The sequence below is a fragment of the Meriones unguiculatus genome, chromosome 16, assembly GCF_030254825.1.
Source record: "Meriones unguiculatus strain TT.TT164.6M chromosome 16, Bangor_MerUng_6.1, whole genome shotgun sequence".
NCBI lineage: Eukaryota > Metazoa > Chordata > Mammalia > Rodentia > Muridae > Meriones > Meriones unguiculatus.
This window is the reverse complement of record NC_083363.1, coordinates 7,082,846-7,100,229: the sequence shown is the minus strand read 5'-3', so window position 1 is coordinate 7,100,229 and position 17,384 is coordinate 7,082,846. Positions and strand designations below refer to the sequence as shown.

General features: G+C 50.8%; 1 protein-coding gene across 6 annotated transcripts in view; it reads right to left on the bottom strand.

The window, feature by feature from the left end:
* Positions 1–17,384, bottom strand: part of Slc37a1 (solute carrier family 37 member 1) — a 63,192-nt gene that overhangs the window by 43,804 nt on the left and 2,004 nt on the right. For 2 of the 6 annotated variants that reach the window (XM_060369216.1, XM_021645154.2), the window contains exon 2: positions 536–772. Coding sequence is in view for 5 of the 6 variants with exons in the window: in XM_021645154.2 (XP_021500829.1) it covers positions 536–591 (56 nt within the window). In the remaining variant the exon portion in view is untranslated. Of the gene's footprint in view, positions 1–535; positions 773–4,076; positions 4,255–4,554; positions 4,679–4,735; positions 4,849–4,993; positions 5,134–17,384 lie in introns of those variants that run through there. The other 4 variants (XM_060369214.1, XM_021645156.2, XM_060369215.1 and 1 more) reach the window with 4 other exon arrangements.

The following is a 17,384-nucleotide window of genomic DNA, read 5'->3' as shown; positions in this document are numbered from 1 at the left end:
ACTTTGTGGGCATGAGCCCTCTGCTCCCTCTTCCTGCTGCCATATCTGTTGCTTGCTTGCAAGCCTCCTTGCCAGGATGGTCTCTAACTCTCTGCAACCATGAGCCAAGATGAGCTCTCCCTTCTGTAAGGTGCCTTCCTTAGCCTTGGTGCTCTGTGGCAACAGGAGAGTAACGGGCAGTGTTACCCTCTGGTTTAAGGCGGGAGGTGGTGGTACATGCCTTTAATCCCAGCGCTTGGGAGGCTGAGTTCGAGGTCAGCCTGGTCTACAGAGCAGGTTCCAGAACAGCCAGGGCTACAGAGAAACTGTCTCGAAAAACCCAAAATGAATGGTGGTTTATAACACCCAGAAGTCCAAACACTGTCTGTGCTGTCGCCACCGAAACACAGGACTCCTGAGAGCTCCAGGTCACCAGCCGTGGGAAAGCCTGACTCCCATTCTCCATAATGAAATGTGGGTGAAAAAGCCGCCCAATGCCCATGGCCCCCAGCACACACATCACCACTCCACAGGACAGAGCACCACCAGAGCTTACCACTGATCCCTGGAGAAGGAGATGATGAAGCGGATGCCCAAGGGGAGTCGAGCCATTTACGGCACCCCTGACCTCAGGGCTCTGGTCCCAGAATCAGACTCTTCAGAAACCGGTTATGATTGTTTCGTTTTGACGGCCCTGCAGTTTACACAGCCTGGAGAGCAACAGCAAATGTATCCTACTGGGTCCTGTCTCCTCTTCCTTCCACCGGGGTTCCTTCCATCAGGGGACTGAGCTCTATAGGAGAAAGAGAGAGAGAGAGAGACATTAAGAATCTGTAGTCCTGGGCTTGGAAAGGTGGCTCAGAGGTTAAGGCTGTTCTTCCAGAGGCCCTGAGTTCAATTCCCAGCAACCATATGGTGGCTCACAACCATCTATAATGGGATTTGGTGTCCTCTTCTTGTGCGCAGACAGAATACTGTATAAATAATGAATAAATAAATATTAAAAAGAAGAAAAAAGAAAAAGAAGAAGGGTCATCATCTGTGGTCCTGACAATAGTCCCTTGGAGACACTGGCAGGTAGAAGTCATTCTGCAGATGTGGAGATGCCACCCAGCACTGATCAAAGCCACACTTCTAATACAAGAGGAAGCTCCCACCATCGATGCCCGGGAGAGCTTTCCTCAAATGGCGCTCACAGGAAGCTCTAATGATTCCTGAAGGGAAGTGGGCATACATCTCTGCCTTTAGGGCTTCCAGAGATGAGCCTGGCCAGTCCGCCCCCGAAGCCTACGGCTATGTTTCGTCACGTGAGCGATTATCAGAGCTCGGGGTGGAGGGCAGGCACCGGGCTTATTCGCGTCATTACTCCCCGCCCTGCTTCCTGGGAGCCTTAGTGAGAAGGGACTTGTGGGCCTGGGCAAGACGGCAGAAGGGGCTGATCAACCACCAGTCGCTTGGGTTGTGCTTCTGTAACTGAGTCTGACACAGCTAACACTTAGGGGACAAATGTCCCGTCTGCCGTCTGCTCACATTAGGAGCCTGGGAAAATGAGCTTGGTCTGAAGGCTGGGCTGAAGAAGGACAATGCTGAAAGGGATGAAGTGAAGCCTGAGCACCAAAGAGGGGTCCAGTGCCCAGGTAGGTGGGTCTCCTCGCCTTGAGCCCCACAGCACCCTCAGGATTTATATTCCCAAGGCACTGTATTTTTCCAAAGTGGAGCCTACTTCCCCACCTATCCCCTTCTGAGCTTTTGACAGACACATATCCTGCCTGGGCTAGGAGTGTAGTGGAGCAGCAGGGCAGAGGCTCTGGGTCCCAAGCCCAGCAGGAGGGTCACAGGCACACCACCAATAACCTCAAAGAAAGATTAGCCCAGAAACCAGAGCCATCATGGAGGTGTGGAGGCCCTTCCCGCCCCAACCAGGAGGGCTCCACCTTTCCCAAGGGCCCCACAGGGCCTCAGCAAGTGTCACTCATTCCTGACCAAAACAGAGACCTGCAGTGAGGAAGCACAGGCCACTACTAGTCTATCTGTTCCCTTAACTTCTCCAGCTGCAAAAAAAAATTAAAAATTAAAAATGATGGCTTAATGGCATCAACAATGTTACCCAAACTCATGATCCCAGAAAGGCCCAGTAAACAGCCCATCGGTACCAGTGGGGGCGGTCCTGTAGGTGAGCTTTAGGAAGTCAGGGTTTCCCTGTCCCATTTCCTACCTCAGAACAAAGAGTGAAGAACTCCATGCCATCCAACCTGATGGCTTAGGCCTGTAATCCCAGCACTGAGATAGAAGGGTCATTTTGAGTTGGAGACCGGCCAGAGTTACCTAGTAAGTACCAGGCCTGCCAGAACTATGTACCAAGATCCTGCCTCCAGATTAAACCAAAAGTTGCAGGACTCTGGCTCAAACCTCCATATTTAACGATTATCTCTCAAAAGGGGGTTGCCCAAAAGGAGTTCACTGGGCCTGGTCTTACATATGCTTTTCAATTGCACAGGGCTTGAAAATGGACAGCCAGGGTCCAATCTTCTCCCTCCACCAAAATACTGAAAAGTCATCCCCGTGACTGGGGAAATCAATCTGTCTCCAGCTAGGCAAAACCTGGCGCAACAGCAACGCTCCAGAAGGACTTAAAGAGTTATCAGGAAAGCTCCCTGAGATGATGGTGAAGCGGGGTCGGGGCTGCTATCCTTTCTCACGGGAAGTGAGCCTTAGGACGGACAGATGTCAATTCCACATTTGGGGTGTTGACAGCTCTGCTTAGCAAAGTCCTTTTCTTGTGGGCAGCATCCTCCCAAAACCTGTTCCCTCAAAATCCCAGGCCATGCCAGCTACCGACACACCCTCCTGGAGTCCAAGGCATTGCTTTTGCTCTAAGACAGTGGCTCTCAGCCTGTGGGTCTCAACCCCAGGAGGGGCCACATATCAGATACCACATTACCGTTCATAACCGTAGCAAAATCACAGTTACGAAGTAGCAATGAAATCATTTTATGGTTGGGGAGCTATATCAAAGGGTCCCGGAGTTAGGAAGGCTAGGAACCACTGCCTGCCCTAAGAGGAAAGATGAGGCGAGGCTAGCCCAGCTAGGTTGGCCTGACAGCTAGGCCAATTCCAGGCCTTCCATTTGCCTGGGGGCGTCTTCTCAGGCGTAAGCACACTTTCTCTGGCCCATCCCTGCTCAAAAGGGGAGTACTTGTGGCTTGGCTGACTGGCTTTGGCTCACAGCCCAAGCACAGTAAAATAGTTTTCAAATGTCACCTCTTAGAAGCTCCCAGTGAACTGCAGCCCATTAGAGAAAAGGATAAGAAGGCAGTGCTCTCTGACAGGAAAGGGAGGGCAATTAGGAGCTTTTGCAGCATGAGAAAGCACCCCTGCCAGGCTCAGGAGCACAAGGAGAGCCTGGCCAAGAGCTGAGGGTCGGACACACCCACGATCCTCCCAGCCCCCCAGGGCTCCAAGCCACCCAGAACCCATCAGCCTGTCAAGGAGACTAAGAAGTGGGTGGAAGTTAGCAAAAGCAAGAGCAATGCCCCAAGGGTTTTTCCCAGGCTTTAGCACACAGGCGAAATCATAACAGCCTAAGGCAACACGTCAACAGCACCAAAACGACTCCCTCCAACGGCTTCAAGAATTTTTGTCTGAAACCAAGACGAACTATAACTTCTCCAACCGAGCACTGTCTAAGCTTTTGAAAGCTCCATTTGCCGAGGGAGATAAACAGAAACGGTCATTTTCATTTGTCTTGGACTTAAATACAAGGAGTCAACAAACAAGCCATTCCAGGGCTTATCTATGGAACCCTACCTATAAAAGTACGCCAAGACCACAAGGTGCAAAAGGGACCCCCCAAAAGAAGGAATTTCCAGATACCCTCTAACCAGGCACCAATAAAGAAATAAGTGTGCAAAGCCGAATAATCTATTTAACCAACTTGCCCAACTTCACGCAATTTAAGTTCCAGGACGAGAAGGCGGGCCGGCAGGCAGCCACCAGCCAGGTGCAGAGAGTTCTGAGTTCTCAAGACCAGAAAAAGGCAGCTCAGGGATTCAAGCCTAGAGGTGGGGAAGGTCTTCAGTTCAAATGCAAATCTTTACCTGCGGGTCACCAGATCCCAGGGCGGACCCTAAGCGCTGGAAGATTGGTGCATGCGGCTGGGGGACTTTCCGGTGGTTTAAACCCTTTATTGCCGCCAGAAGGTGGCTGTCACAGAGCCGGGGCTCCAGGAAGCAGTTGCTTAACAAACAAACAACTCAGGGTGCTGGTTGCGAGCTTTCCCAAGGGCTTTGCGAGCCGACTCCTCCCAGGTCGTACAGCCGCCTGGCCGGGTGGCGAAGGCTACGGGCACGCCCACGTCCCCTACGCGCGGCTGCAGACAAAGCGCTGAGTCTCCGGCAGCCGGCTCCCCACAGCTGTCACCGCGGCCCGGGGCTGGGGGTGGGGGGGAACCCGGCATCCCGCCTAGGCGACCCCAGCCCCGGGCCTCGGGAGAGCCTTCTGCTCCCACTTCCCTGGGAACTCGCCAGCACGGATCGCCCCGGCATTGTCGCCCAAGGCCACTTAAGGATCCCTTACTTCAAAGACTTCCCTCTAGGAAAAAGCGCTTGGCTGGTCCCCGGGCTCTCTAACCACAGCAGGGGGAGACAAACGGCAGAGGCGCCGAAGCGGGGGCGCAGGGCGCGGGCCCGCGGCAGGTGCGTGGCCGCCGGCAGGTGCGCGCCGCTGGGGAGGGTCCCCCATTGTCCCCCGCGCCTACCTGCGCTCCGCGGCCCGCGCCGCGCGCTTCCTGCTCTCGACTTCCTGGAGCGACTGCCCTTTCACTTTCCCGGCCCAGCGGTCTCGGGCCCGGATCGGCTCCTCCCTCTCCCGCGCGCCCCCCTGACCCCGGCCCCGCGCGCGCCCAGGGGCCCAGACAGCCCGGGGATGCTCAGCTTGGGGCATCCTCTGGTTGTCCCTGGGTCCCCACACATGCCTGTCGTGCTCTCCTGGGCCCCGCAGGGCGCCGGGCTCTTACTGGCATGGTGCCCAGCAGCCAAACGCCGGTTCCTAGGGACCCTCAGCACCACCAGGCTCCGGTTCTCAAGGGGAACCTTACTAATGCCAGCAAAATGGACAAATTCCGGGACGGAATAATTTGCTCCTTCGGAGCCCTGCACCGAAGACGGCCTCCCTCGGCCTACCACATTTTGTCAAGTGTCAGAATCAAGAACACTGGCGTGCTACAAACGGAGCGGGCACGGCTGTGTGCGGCACCTGTGCCAGTGTGACAAGCAGCTTGCATGGTTAGGCCCTGAAGGCCAGCAGCGGAGTCTCGTGGGGAGGTGCCCTGGCATACAGCTTCCCTTTCAGCCCAGATAAATATCTTTCAAACCCTGCCACGAAATTGACCCCGGAAAGTCCGGTAAGGGCTTGGTTACTTCTCAAGGGCACCTGCCCCACACCTCCCGCGCTGGGCATCCTGCTCATGCCCCGCTCGCAGAACAGCACCTGCCTGGAACGGCGAAACCGGGCAGGAAACCAGCTTGCCAGGAATATCCAGGCATCTGGGTAAAACCATGCGTAAGCCCAAACCAACCCGAATCCGCGCTGTGGAAGTCCAGAACCTGGACAGAGCCAGGAACGGGGTGGGAGTGGGGGCTTGGCACTCTGCAGCGCCCCCTTCAGGCTGGTTGAGGTGCAGACCGCCTGCAGCTCCCTACTGACCTCCGCCCGGATCTAACCCCGCGGGCAGTTTGCTGAGTTGGGTGATGCCCAGCTTCACTACGGGCTTTTGAGAAGTTCTGTATCCTCGAAGCAAAATTGGCTTTCCGTTTGAACCGCCTGACCCCTACTGTCCCACGCGGGAAGCGGACCGGGAACTCTGGCTGGTCTACTCTCGTTGGCTAGAGGCCTCTCTCCTTCCCCTCCCTAACTCTCCGTTCCTTAACGAGCAACTCAGGTGGACTCCCACATCTGCTAAGTCACCTCCGCACGTCACTGTTTCTCCTTAGGGATTCCATCATCAAGCTTGCGCAAGAATTTCTTGCTCCTCTGCCTGTGTTCTTTGTAGCTGCCCCCCAGCTCCCCCAAACTGCCCTCCTAAAGCAAACTTTGAGCTCCCCAACTTAACTGATAACTTTTAGAAGGCCCTTCACCACAACAAAGAACGAAAACTCCTGAGGAAATGGACAGGGCCCTGAGGCCATTTGCACAGTGAAAGAGCCTCACTAAAGCTTCCTGGTAGTTTTTCCGTTTCCAAGAATTTGACTTTTCACACTGAGGTGTTGGACTTTGTTATCCCCCAGCCTGTGTTTTTTGAGTGAGCTCAGACTTTGGCTGTTGTTGACTTAGGTTTCTGTATTTGGCGATTCTGTATAGAAGGCCCACGTCCTAGAGACGCCAGCCTACCTCCCGGCCCCTAGAGGGCGCACGAGGGAGCCCTGGATTAGAAAACCTCTCCTAAAACAGTCATGGATTTTTTTTTTTTTTCCTCTTACAAAAAACAAACAAGCCGGGTGTGGTGGTGCTCGCTTGTAAGGCACTCGGGGTGGCAGAAGCAAGCAGATCTCTGTGAGTTCGAGGCCAGCCTGATCTACAAAGCAAGTTCAGGACAGCCAAGGCTACATAGAACAACCAACCAACCAACTAAACAAACAAAAAACAAATGACTATCTTTGCACAAATATCGGAGTCAACCAGAGGGCGCCTGGTGGACTATGGAGAATATTTGCTGAAAATGTCAATCTTAGAATCTTAAAGTTAATGCTTCATAACATATTACATTGATCTTTATATAAGTGTGTAAAATCTTTCTGTACTTTAAAATAGAAATGTGTGGCTGTGGCCACAGAGATGGCAGGTTTTATACTTGAGGGTCTATGATAGAAGATTGGCTGTCCCCACCATGCTGTAAGACTGGTTTGTGATCCGTGGTTCTCATGCCTCAGCCTCGTGAGTGCGGGATCGCAGGTGTACCCCCGATGTCTCCTTCTCCCCTAAAACCCAGAGGCTTGCACATGGTAAGCGTATGCTCTGTCACTGAGCTGCACCCTAGCCCTAGGTGTTGTTTTAAATCAAATTAAAAAGAAACTGTTTGGGGGTTGGAGAGATGGCTCAGAGGTTAGAAACACTGGCTGCTCATCCAGAGGTCCTGAGTTCAATTCTCAGCACTCACATGATGGCTCACAACCATCTATATTAAGATCTGGTGTCTTCTGGCATGTAGGCAGAACGTTGTATACATAATAAATAAAATCTTTAAAAAAAAACTGTTTGATTGGCATCTCCGGTTGCCACCTCTGGTTGCCCTCCCCTCCCCCATATCATCCAGTAAACCCCACTTTTCCCCTCCAACCCTGACCCCCTTTGAGAAAAGCCTCCACATTCCATGGCATTTCTGAGGATTGCTCCAAACCCCTCACCTGGAGCCATCAATTCCCCCCACCCCAAGTCCAGCAAGTGCAGACATATCATCTTCCTTCACACCTACAATCCTTAAAAAACCCCGCCCACCGTAGCTGGGGTGTGACTTCCTCTGGCCTCATCCCCCGAGGATGCCGAACTCCCCCAGGAGCTTCAGTTCCCAAATAAACCTGCCCTTTTTATACTTTTAATCTGGCTTGGATTGGTCAGCAGAGATAACCCAGCAGAAACATTAATGAAAAAACAAAGAAAGTGAAGGAAATAAAGGAGTTTGTGTTCGCCCCAGGCAAACTGTCTGTCCATCTATCCATCCATCCATCCAAACCTCTACCTATCTAGCATTGTAGACACTAACACTGGAATTAGGGATGTATTTTAGAGAGAAGAATTTTGAAACCTTCTTGATCTAACTGTCTGTCTATCTATCTATCTATCTATCTATCCATCTATCTATCTATCTATCTGTCTATCTATCTTCTCAAGGTAAGGTTTCTCTGTGTAACAGCCCTGGCTGTCCTGGAACTTGCTTTGTAGACCAGGCTGACCTCAAACTCACAGAGATCCTGGGGTTAAAGGCATGCACCACCATGCCTGGCTTGAACCATGCATTTATGAGTTGAGTGGTTTGTAGAAGAAAGATCGGGCAAAATGCTCTTGCTTCTAAGATCCCTTGGCAATGTCTTCCAGCAGAATATCTTTATTATTTTTCTCCTGTCTGTAGGGTGTGGGAAGTGGCCACAGAAAGATAATGGGGAGTCTAAACTAGATCCTAACTGGAGCAGGGGCTGGAGTCAGATTGGGGGTGGAGGGAGCTGGCACAGCTGTGCAGCTGAGCTCTACACCAGGGCTAGCCTGTGCTACATCAGTGTGCTGTGGGTTTCCCTGCACTTTAAGCTTATAGTTAGAACTCACGGAAACAACAACAACGACAAAACCCGACCCCTGTGGAATCATTGCCACCACCCTGATGGTGCAGATAAAGGTTCAAGCAAACTGAACAATTTTCACAAGATGCTCCCCCCCAAAAAAAAGCCAATAACCTTCAGCTGTGGTTTGGGAAACCATGGGGCTCCAATCAAGAGGTTATGCTTTTAAAGTTCCCCGTGGGCCTGTGGGTGACAGCTTATGAAGAGAGGGCCCTTTTACTGCATGCAGTAAACTAATGCCCTGGTGGGAGAGCACAATGACTCCTGGCTTCTTCAAACCCAATCGGTCTCACTAGGACTTCCAATCCTGTGGAAGCTGGACAAAGGTGGTTTCACAGGAAGTCCGGCGTCGCACCGCTGAGGCTGCCTTGCCCCACAGTGGCCATGGCTGGCTTCATGAGCCTCCACGTCATCGGCACTCACTGTGGTCATGGGAGGGTTCGGGCCCTGGGTTCACCTGGGCGACGGCTCCGTCTCACTTTGTTTATTAAGCTTCAGCTTCTGCCGTGGAGAGCCTTCGCTTTTAACCCTCTAACTGCAACCCTTTCTAAAACCTAATTCAATCTTTTACTACCAGCCAACGTCTTTCTGAACACTGCTCTGGGACTCCAGTGTGTGGAGGCACACAGCTTGGGACCTGCACGGCATCTTCAACTCAACCCTTGACTCCAGACCTTCCGGGACCTCAGACTCCACCTGGGCTGGAAGATGGGAGGTCCTAGTGAGAGCACTTGGGTTTGAGAAAGAAGCTATGAGTGGCCGTACTTTCCCACCAAGGCAAAGGCAGTAAAGGTGCCATTTTACTTTGATGAACTCTCCTTTTCCCACTGTGACTGTAGAATTGAGGTGAGGATGGACGGGAGAAGGTGTTTGGAGACACAGGTTTTCAATTGTTCTAGTCAGCTGTGATCCTCAGCCCTGTGTGCGGCACACTCCAGAAGCCTAAGAAAGCCACTGGTGAGGGAACCTTTACAAGGTTTCTATGGAAACAGGGAATTAGCTTTAAGTGCTTATGGCCTTCCTAATGACTGGGGAACAGGCATGCTTGATGAGCCCAGGACACATGTGACTAACGGGGATGGCAGTGGGGGAGGGGAGTTCCAAAGTCTCTTTCATCAGCTTATTTTGTTAAATTTTCCACAGAATTGAGTTCGAGACGCCTACCTTCAATGAGTCCTGTTAAAGCTTGGTTCTTTGCAGAGACCATGCCTCGGCCAGCTTTCCCACACAAACGGAGGGCTGGGTGCTCTCACGTCTGTAATCCCAGCACTCAGGAAAGCTGAGGCAGGAGAACTACCATGATTTTGAGGTCAGCTTGGGCCACAGTGTGGGACCCTGCCTCAGAAAAACCAAACCCCACAAGGCTACTTTCCACACTGAGCCCAGCTAATGAAGAAGCCAGCACCCACATTCACCTCCCCGACACACAAGTCGCTTCTGTGCCTACATCGGCACTTACTGAGTGTGTCACACTGGGGCCATGTTTAACCCACACCATTCCAAGTGAGCCTGCTTTCCTTCTGCGTGTAAATTTTCAGCTTTGGTACCATGCTCCCTGACAGTCATGGACTCTCTGGAGCCCTTAGCCTTACATTAAGTGCCATGTTTTCTGTTTTCTGGTCATGTTTTCTGTTGTTGTTTGTTTTATTTTTGTGTTTTTGTTTTTTGTTTTGTTTTGTTTGTTTGTTTTTTGTCATGGCAACAGAAAAGTAACTAAGATACAAACTACAATCCCTACGAGATGGTTTCTTAGCTGGGCGTGGTGGTGCACGCCTTTATTTCCAGGTCTCAGGGAGGCAGAGGCAGGCGGATCTCTGTGAGTTCGAGGCCAGCCTGGTCTACAGAGTGAGTCCAGGACAGCCAAGGCTACAACAGAGAAACCCTGTCTTAAAAAAAAAAAAAACCCAAACCAAACAAGTTGCTCTCTTACCTATTAGACCAGCAAAGAAGAAAACTGACCTCTGGGAAGCCCCAGAGCACTGAGCCACACTGAGGGCAGGAGTGAGGCTTTGCCATCCCAGGAGCCAGGGCACTGACCATATTTAGAACCTGTGAGAGTTCATCTTTATCAGCTCGACTGGGTTTTGGGTCGTGTAGGAGGCATGCTGCTGGGCTGTACATGTGTTTCCAGACACGATGAAAGGAGGAGAGAAGAGCCAGCCTGAATGGGGCGCATCACCCATGAGCTGGGGGCACGACAGAATCAAAAAGGGAACAGCCTGCTGAGGGCATCGCTGCAGACACGTGACCCCGACACGTCATGCTCCCACTGCCTGGCATTTCTTCTACGACAGACCCCCCCTTTCCCAAATACAAACCAGAAATCCCTTCTTCCGGCAGCCTGTTGCATTGCTTTGCTGTATCATCTTCCCTCCCCCCTCAATTTTAAATTAAATTTCCATCTAGCAGAATAATGTGAGCTTTCTAACCATTCTCTCTCTGTCTCTGTCTGTCTGTCTCTCTCCTCTCCAGTCTCTTGCTTTTTTTGAGACAGGTTTCTCTGTATAGCCCTGGCTGTCCTGGAACTCACTTGCTCCATAGACTGGGTCGGCCTCAAACGCAGAGATCTTCCTGCCTCTGCCTCCCAGGTGCTGGGATTAAAGGTGTGTGCCACCACCACTTGGTGTTAATCATGGATTCTTGGCCAGAATTAGAGTACCAGGCATCCATTTCCTCCTGTGAAGAAGTAGACTGAGTGGGCCTTAGCTCCAACCAGAAATTGGTTGGTTACCCTGCAGCAGCCATGCCGCCATCACATTCATAGGCATATATCTTGCCACACTGGTCATCGCTGCAGACCATAGGGTTCACAGCTGTAAGATTCTTGATGACTCCCCCCAACCCCCAGCAACCTGTGTAACACCTATCAGAATGATGAAAGTTAGCTGGCAGGGAGGAAGCTTCCAGATTAGTATGAACTTGAATTCTCCCTGTTCTCTGACCAGTGAACATCTCTTCCTTTGTCTATATAAAATGCTACATAAATACATACGCTACATATAGACATGTTACATTTCTGTCAAAACACACCACATCTCTGTAGAAACTCTGGATCATCTTGACCCACAGCATCTTACTCAGTCCTCACCACCTTCCTGGAGGCTGGGGAGGGAAGTTATTCTGGGCAAATAGCGGACCAGCCACTCCAGGCTGTTGCTTCCTTCTCTAGCCTTCTGTCAGGGGATCTGCTTTATTCTCAGGCTCTGGAGGAGACAGCGGCATGTACCACATAACTTTGTACCACCACCACCACAGGCCAGAGTAAGGTGATAAGGTGGTGGTGTGGGTGTGTGCTCGGTGGAAGGTTGCTTGTGTTCTGTGCTTAGCAAAACACACACACACACACACACACACACACACACACACACACGTGTTGGAGCATGAGCATCAAAAGCAGAACCAATGCTAACTATCCAGTCAGTAAGTGGCGTGCTCATGTTAAAGTGAAGGGATAACAAACAGCCATGACGCAAGGGGTTTGGTAATGCTTTATGAGTGTGAATTACTGCAGAGATTGCCACGTGGAAGTCTAATTTCCTTCTCATTTCCTCTTACTTCTGGTCTAGCACTCAACAGATATGGAGATGCATTTAAGTAACTGAGGAAGCTCCCGGGATGTGAGTCTGATGTAAGAAAACAAGACCACAAGCTGGGAAAAGAGAACATGGATACGCTTCACGCTTTCTCTTTTCTAAAGGACTGTGTTGGGTCTAGCTTTGTCAAAAAATATCTAAAATTCTCTTTGACAAATATGCATCGATTTCTCCCTGCACTCCGGGCACCTGCCGTGTGGCACGGGGCCAAAGCTGCTGCGTGTGGCATCTCCTGTTTCTACCCTGGCTGACTCCTGCCAGACTGTTTGTCCCTCTGGCTGGGGCATTCATGCACAGTCTCACTTCCTGGGAAGGAGAGAATTTGTTACTTCTCTTTTGACAACTGTACTCACGTCGTTAAACCATACGCCTTGGGGAGAGAGGGAGAGAGATTGATCTGGGATCATTGCTCCATATGCTTAACATTGTTTCCAGTGTTGAGAAATCTAATCCTAAACAGCTAACACGGGCATGTCCCTGGTTCTCTAGAAACTTCAGCCTCCCACTCACCCTTGTAAATCTTGGTACTAATGAGCATGAGCAGAAGTGACAACTTGCTCACCACAAACTAACTTCTGCCTGTCACCATTACATTGCCTGAGGATCTTTGGCATAAGAGAAGCCCAACTGAAAACAATGAAGGCATTAAAAGTTCTCCAGGGACCTGTTGACAGAGTAAATATCTTTGGCCCACCTTACCAGCAACAACAGTTGGGCTGGGGTGCAGCCCAGGGAGAGGGCTAACTTAGCACTGTGAGGGCTTGGGGTTCCATCCCACAGAGCAAACAAACAAACAAACAAACCCCAAAGAAAATCAGTGTGGTGTTTTGAATGAGAAATGCCCCCCATAGTGGATGTTTGGGGAGGTTTAGGTGGTGCAGGATGGCTGGAGGAAGTCACACCTCAAGACACCCCCAGTTTGCTCTCGCTTTGCTTTGCGTTTGTGGTTGAAATGTGCTTTCTCAGTTTCCTGCTCCTACCGCCAGGCTTCCCTGCCGTAATGGACTCTCACCCTCTGGAACCATGAGCCAAATAAACTCTTTCAGTTGTAAGTTGCCTTGCTTGTGGCGTTTTAACACAGCGACAAAAAAGAAGACAAATGCAGCCAGAAACATCAGCATAATTACTAGCAAATGCTACTTATGCTGGGTTGGCTGTGTGCTCGGCACAGTGCTGGGCTCATTACAAGTGTGCGTGTGTGTGTGTGTGTGTGTGTGTGACACCACCTCATTTTACCATCTCCTAAACAGACTTCAGGGAGACCCAACTCTGGGCTTTTTACAATAGAAAATTCTATCACTACACGCTGATAGCCAATAAGGCATAGCTACGCATATTGCTAAGTTTACAAGGACCCAACTATTATCAGAAACAACCGTCTACTTCCGTACGGCAGGCAGAGTTGAACTGATTTTGCCAAAAACCTGCTTTTTGTTTAAGCAGCTGCACATTCCTGGCTTCCTGGGTTCTTAAGGCCTTTCTTCCACATGAGAGGCCAGGAGGGACGTGTTCAGGGCCTCGGTCGGTCACCATGACAACTGACAGGCTGATAGAGCCTCCGGTTGGGCCTGAAAGACTGAGAGAGATAAAAAGGTGGAGCCCTGGTAGGTGGCCTCATGGCCACTTTCCTTGGCAATCTCATCCAGAGAGACAAGGTGCTTTTATCAGTGAAAGAACCAGGCCTGGCCCCTCCTCGTCCCCCTCAAAACCCACCAGTCCCAGGAACTAGGCCATAGGTCACCAATTCCAGAAAGAAGACAATGGAGTCCCTTACCCAAGGAATAGTATGGAGAGAAACCAGTAATATTTAACCATTAACCCTAGCAGTGGCTCATCAGTGAATACCTGAAGTTTACCCAAGTGTTCTTTACAATAGGATGAGTGAAATAATTATGGTTTGGCTTGGCCCTCCAGACAAACAATTTCCTCCAGACACCCGATACCTGCTAAATGCCAATCAACCATAAAACTGCCTAGCTGGAATTTCCCAGTTTACCTTGCTGTAACACTAAATAAAAACCCTCCTCCCCCTGAGCTCGGGGCTCTACACTCAACCGCTGCGTGGGTGAGGGTATGGGCCCAAGCTCGAGCTTGTAATAAAAAGACCCTACTGCGTTTGCATCTGAATCGGCTCAGTGGTGGACCTTTGGGGTCCGAGAGCCTTTGGCATAACATCAGCACCCCCACCCACCTTAACACGGAGTTTGGTCAGTGTGGACCATCCTTTCCTCTTTTTCTTTTCCGGTGAAAAGGGAGACAAGAAGGTTTCAACTGGGGAAGTAGAGCAGAGGGAGCAAGAGGGCTCTCTGTCCTCTCTCATCTCATGGCTGGCCATCTGGGCATATACCTGGGGGGAGGGGAAGGGTACACCTGCTGTACTTCGGGCTGAGGATCATGGCACAGCAAGGGCCCGCGGAGCTTGATGGGAAGCCCTTTGCGCTGCACGATGGGCGCCCCCTACTGGCGCATGTTAGAAATTCTCTCTAGTCTCGGTGAAAAAGGGATCTTCCCCGGCTCACTATTAAGAGACTAATGAGGCAAAGCCCTTACCAAGGCGTCTGCACCTTCCTTCCTGTTATTTCTGTCAATTGTGTGGCTAACGGACACACGTGGAGTTGAGTGAAATGTCTGCACGTTGCTGGAAAGCTTTGAGGAGACGATTCGTTTCTGCGGGTAAAATAAAACTTTCAGGGCCTTGTCGCACTGCTGGTAACCGCAGCAGCTCACGACTTGACGGAGCAGCCGTTGCTTAAACCCGTTAACCCGTAGGTTTGCTTACGTCGCTGTCCAGCTTCAGTGGCAGCGGGTCCCACCCGGCTTAGGAGATGATTGAAGGTCACTCGAAATGAACCAAAGCCGCCTTTAAATCAGAGATCAGGGGTTCAGCAGATAACCGAACCCAGTGGCTGGCTGCTTGGTCTTCTGCAGGGATCGCAGCTCTCCGTGACATCGTCCTGATCTGTACAATGGTGAAGCGACCACCAGGGCTTCTAAGATAAGGCTTCAACAGTGCCGGCTCAGCCTCAGAACTTAGCACGCGGCCCCTCCTGGCCTTGTCAGCACAAATACAAACGCTGGCTTTCCAACACTTTTATGGCCCAAAAAAGCTAACATTCATTTTCACATAATTCATTGCATCGCCATTCCAGGTTCCTAGACATTTGAAAACATTTTTCACTCATAGAAATAAGACACACTCAATTCAAACAAATATGGAAACTGCCAACCAAAATAGACATAGTGATGATCCCCCGGCGTCCCCATGCCCAGGTTTCTCCTCACTGGCTGCTAACACATGTTTATAATCTTTTCATCTCTGGAGCTAAGAAACTATAATTTTAGGGCCTTGTACGTTAATTGCTCGTGGCTTGTTCATTCACTCAGAGTTTGGGCCTGAGAAGTTTGGCTGAGTGCAGCCTTCTGGTGGGGATCCTGTTTGTGGGGAGGGGATGCAGTGTGTGCTCTGGAAAGCCAGCCTCTAGGTGATTCTCCACACAGGTCATCCTGCTGGCTGACAGAGCTGTGCTCGCTCTATTCCGAAGCCCTGCAACACAGTGTGGGGTGTGGGGTGTGGGGGGTGGGGTGGGGGGGCTGGGCTACTGTGAGAATCTTTGTATATGGTTAGTGCTCTCATCACCAAGCTGTTAGAGCAAACACATCAATCAGGCATCATCTCTCACCCCCCCCCAGCTTATTATCGCCAGTTTACAGAGTGGGAAACTGAGGCCAGAGGGCAGGGGAGTTTCTTCAGGTCGCTTCAAAGTAAAACCAGCAACAGGAGCCCAGAATACTAACTCGGCTTTCAGTAATTGCTGTTTTTGTCAAATGCTGCTTACTGTATAATCTTTCCATTTAGACCAAACTTCTGAATTAACTTAGATTTATAGGATAAGATGATGGTGTTATCATTGTTTAGAATGTTATGCTCCAAAAGCAACAAAGAGCGCCATGAAAAATTTTTGAGTTAATACGAATTGTAACTTGCAAAACCACATAAGAGGCTGGGTCAGGACTGGACAGTGGCCAGAATGTGTATCAAGCAGAGCACTGAGCCAGGCATGGTGATACAAGATAGCCATCACGGAGCTTGGAGGATGAAGCAGAAAGACAAGGAGTTCAGGATCAAGCACAGAGCGGGCTTTTGGTTAGCCCGGCTGCCCTGTCTCAAAAAACGAACAAAACTGATATCTGCATGGATGGACCAGCTTCTGTCTCTAAGCCAGGCTTGGAGGACACTACCTGCTCTCTCTCCAAAAACCCAGGAATCCACCCGGAATGGCCAAGACTCCATTAATGGCAGGCAACCTTCCTCATTTGTGTCCCCATTTTAAACTAGGACCAACCAAGAAAGCTAAATACACACCCTGGCCAATATGTAACCTCCTGCTTCAGGCTCCCAAGGCCAAAGCCATCCCTTCTCACAGGAGGGACCTTCTGACTCTGTCTGCCCTTTCTTCCTGAAATGCAGGCAATGGCCATGGGTCCCTTGACACAGTAGACTTGGGAATAAACAGCCTTTGCTTGTCCTAGTTAGGGTGGTTTAAGTTTCTCATATATACATATGTATGTATCTACACACTACATATAGTATTTTTTTATTGCTCTCATCACCCAGTTATTACAACAAACATTAATCAGTCATCATCTCTCACCTCTAAAAGCTTATTATCGCTAGTTTACAGAGTGGGAAACTGAGGCCAGAGAGCAGGGGAGTTTCTTAAGGTCGCTTCAAAGTAAAACCAGCAGTGGGAGCCCAGAACCCTAAAATGGCTTTCAGTAATTACTGTTTTTGTCAAATGGTGTATGCCTCGGAAGGGAAATGGAAAGACTCAGTTCCTACCCTATTTCTATCTCACCAGGATGATCTATCTTCTTCATGTGGCGAAAGACGCGAGGGCAGAGGACAAACCCTCTGTGGCAGAGGTCAGATCAATGGAGCTGTGCCCCAGGAAACCTCTAGTCTGACGGCCTGGATGGCACTGATGAGCTGGAGGCCCTCACAGCCTATGCGCTTTGCAAAGGCCTCACTCTGGCAGCAGCTGGCATGGTCTGGAAGGTTTCCCCACGGGTCCCCATGCTGAAGCTCGGTCACCAACCTGTGCCACCAGTGGGAGGTGGACGGAGTCAGATCACTGGGGCAGACCCTAAAAGGAAGTTCCCATGTCATGACTGACGCCCTCTGTGACTCTCTCCCACCATGGCATGGCACACAGATGTTGCGGAGAGGACCGTGAGGGTTCGAATTTCTCCAGCACGTTCTCTGCGGGGTGAGGACAGGCCACGCTCTGGAGCCCTGGTGCCAGAGCGAGGACTCTCTCAGGACAGAGACTCATCCTTCAGTTCTTGAACCACGGGCCCCTGGTTGTAGCTACACGCACAGATTTCCTTGTCTTTTCTGTAGTGGGGAACACTGTTGTGGGGCAGATGCAGAGAAACTGAGGATGTCTCTTCCCACAGTTCAGGGTTAAAAATAAAGTAATTACTT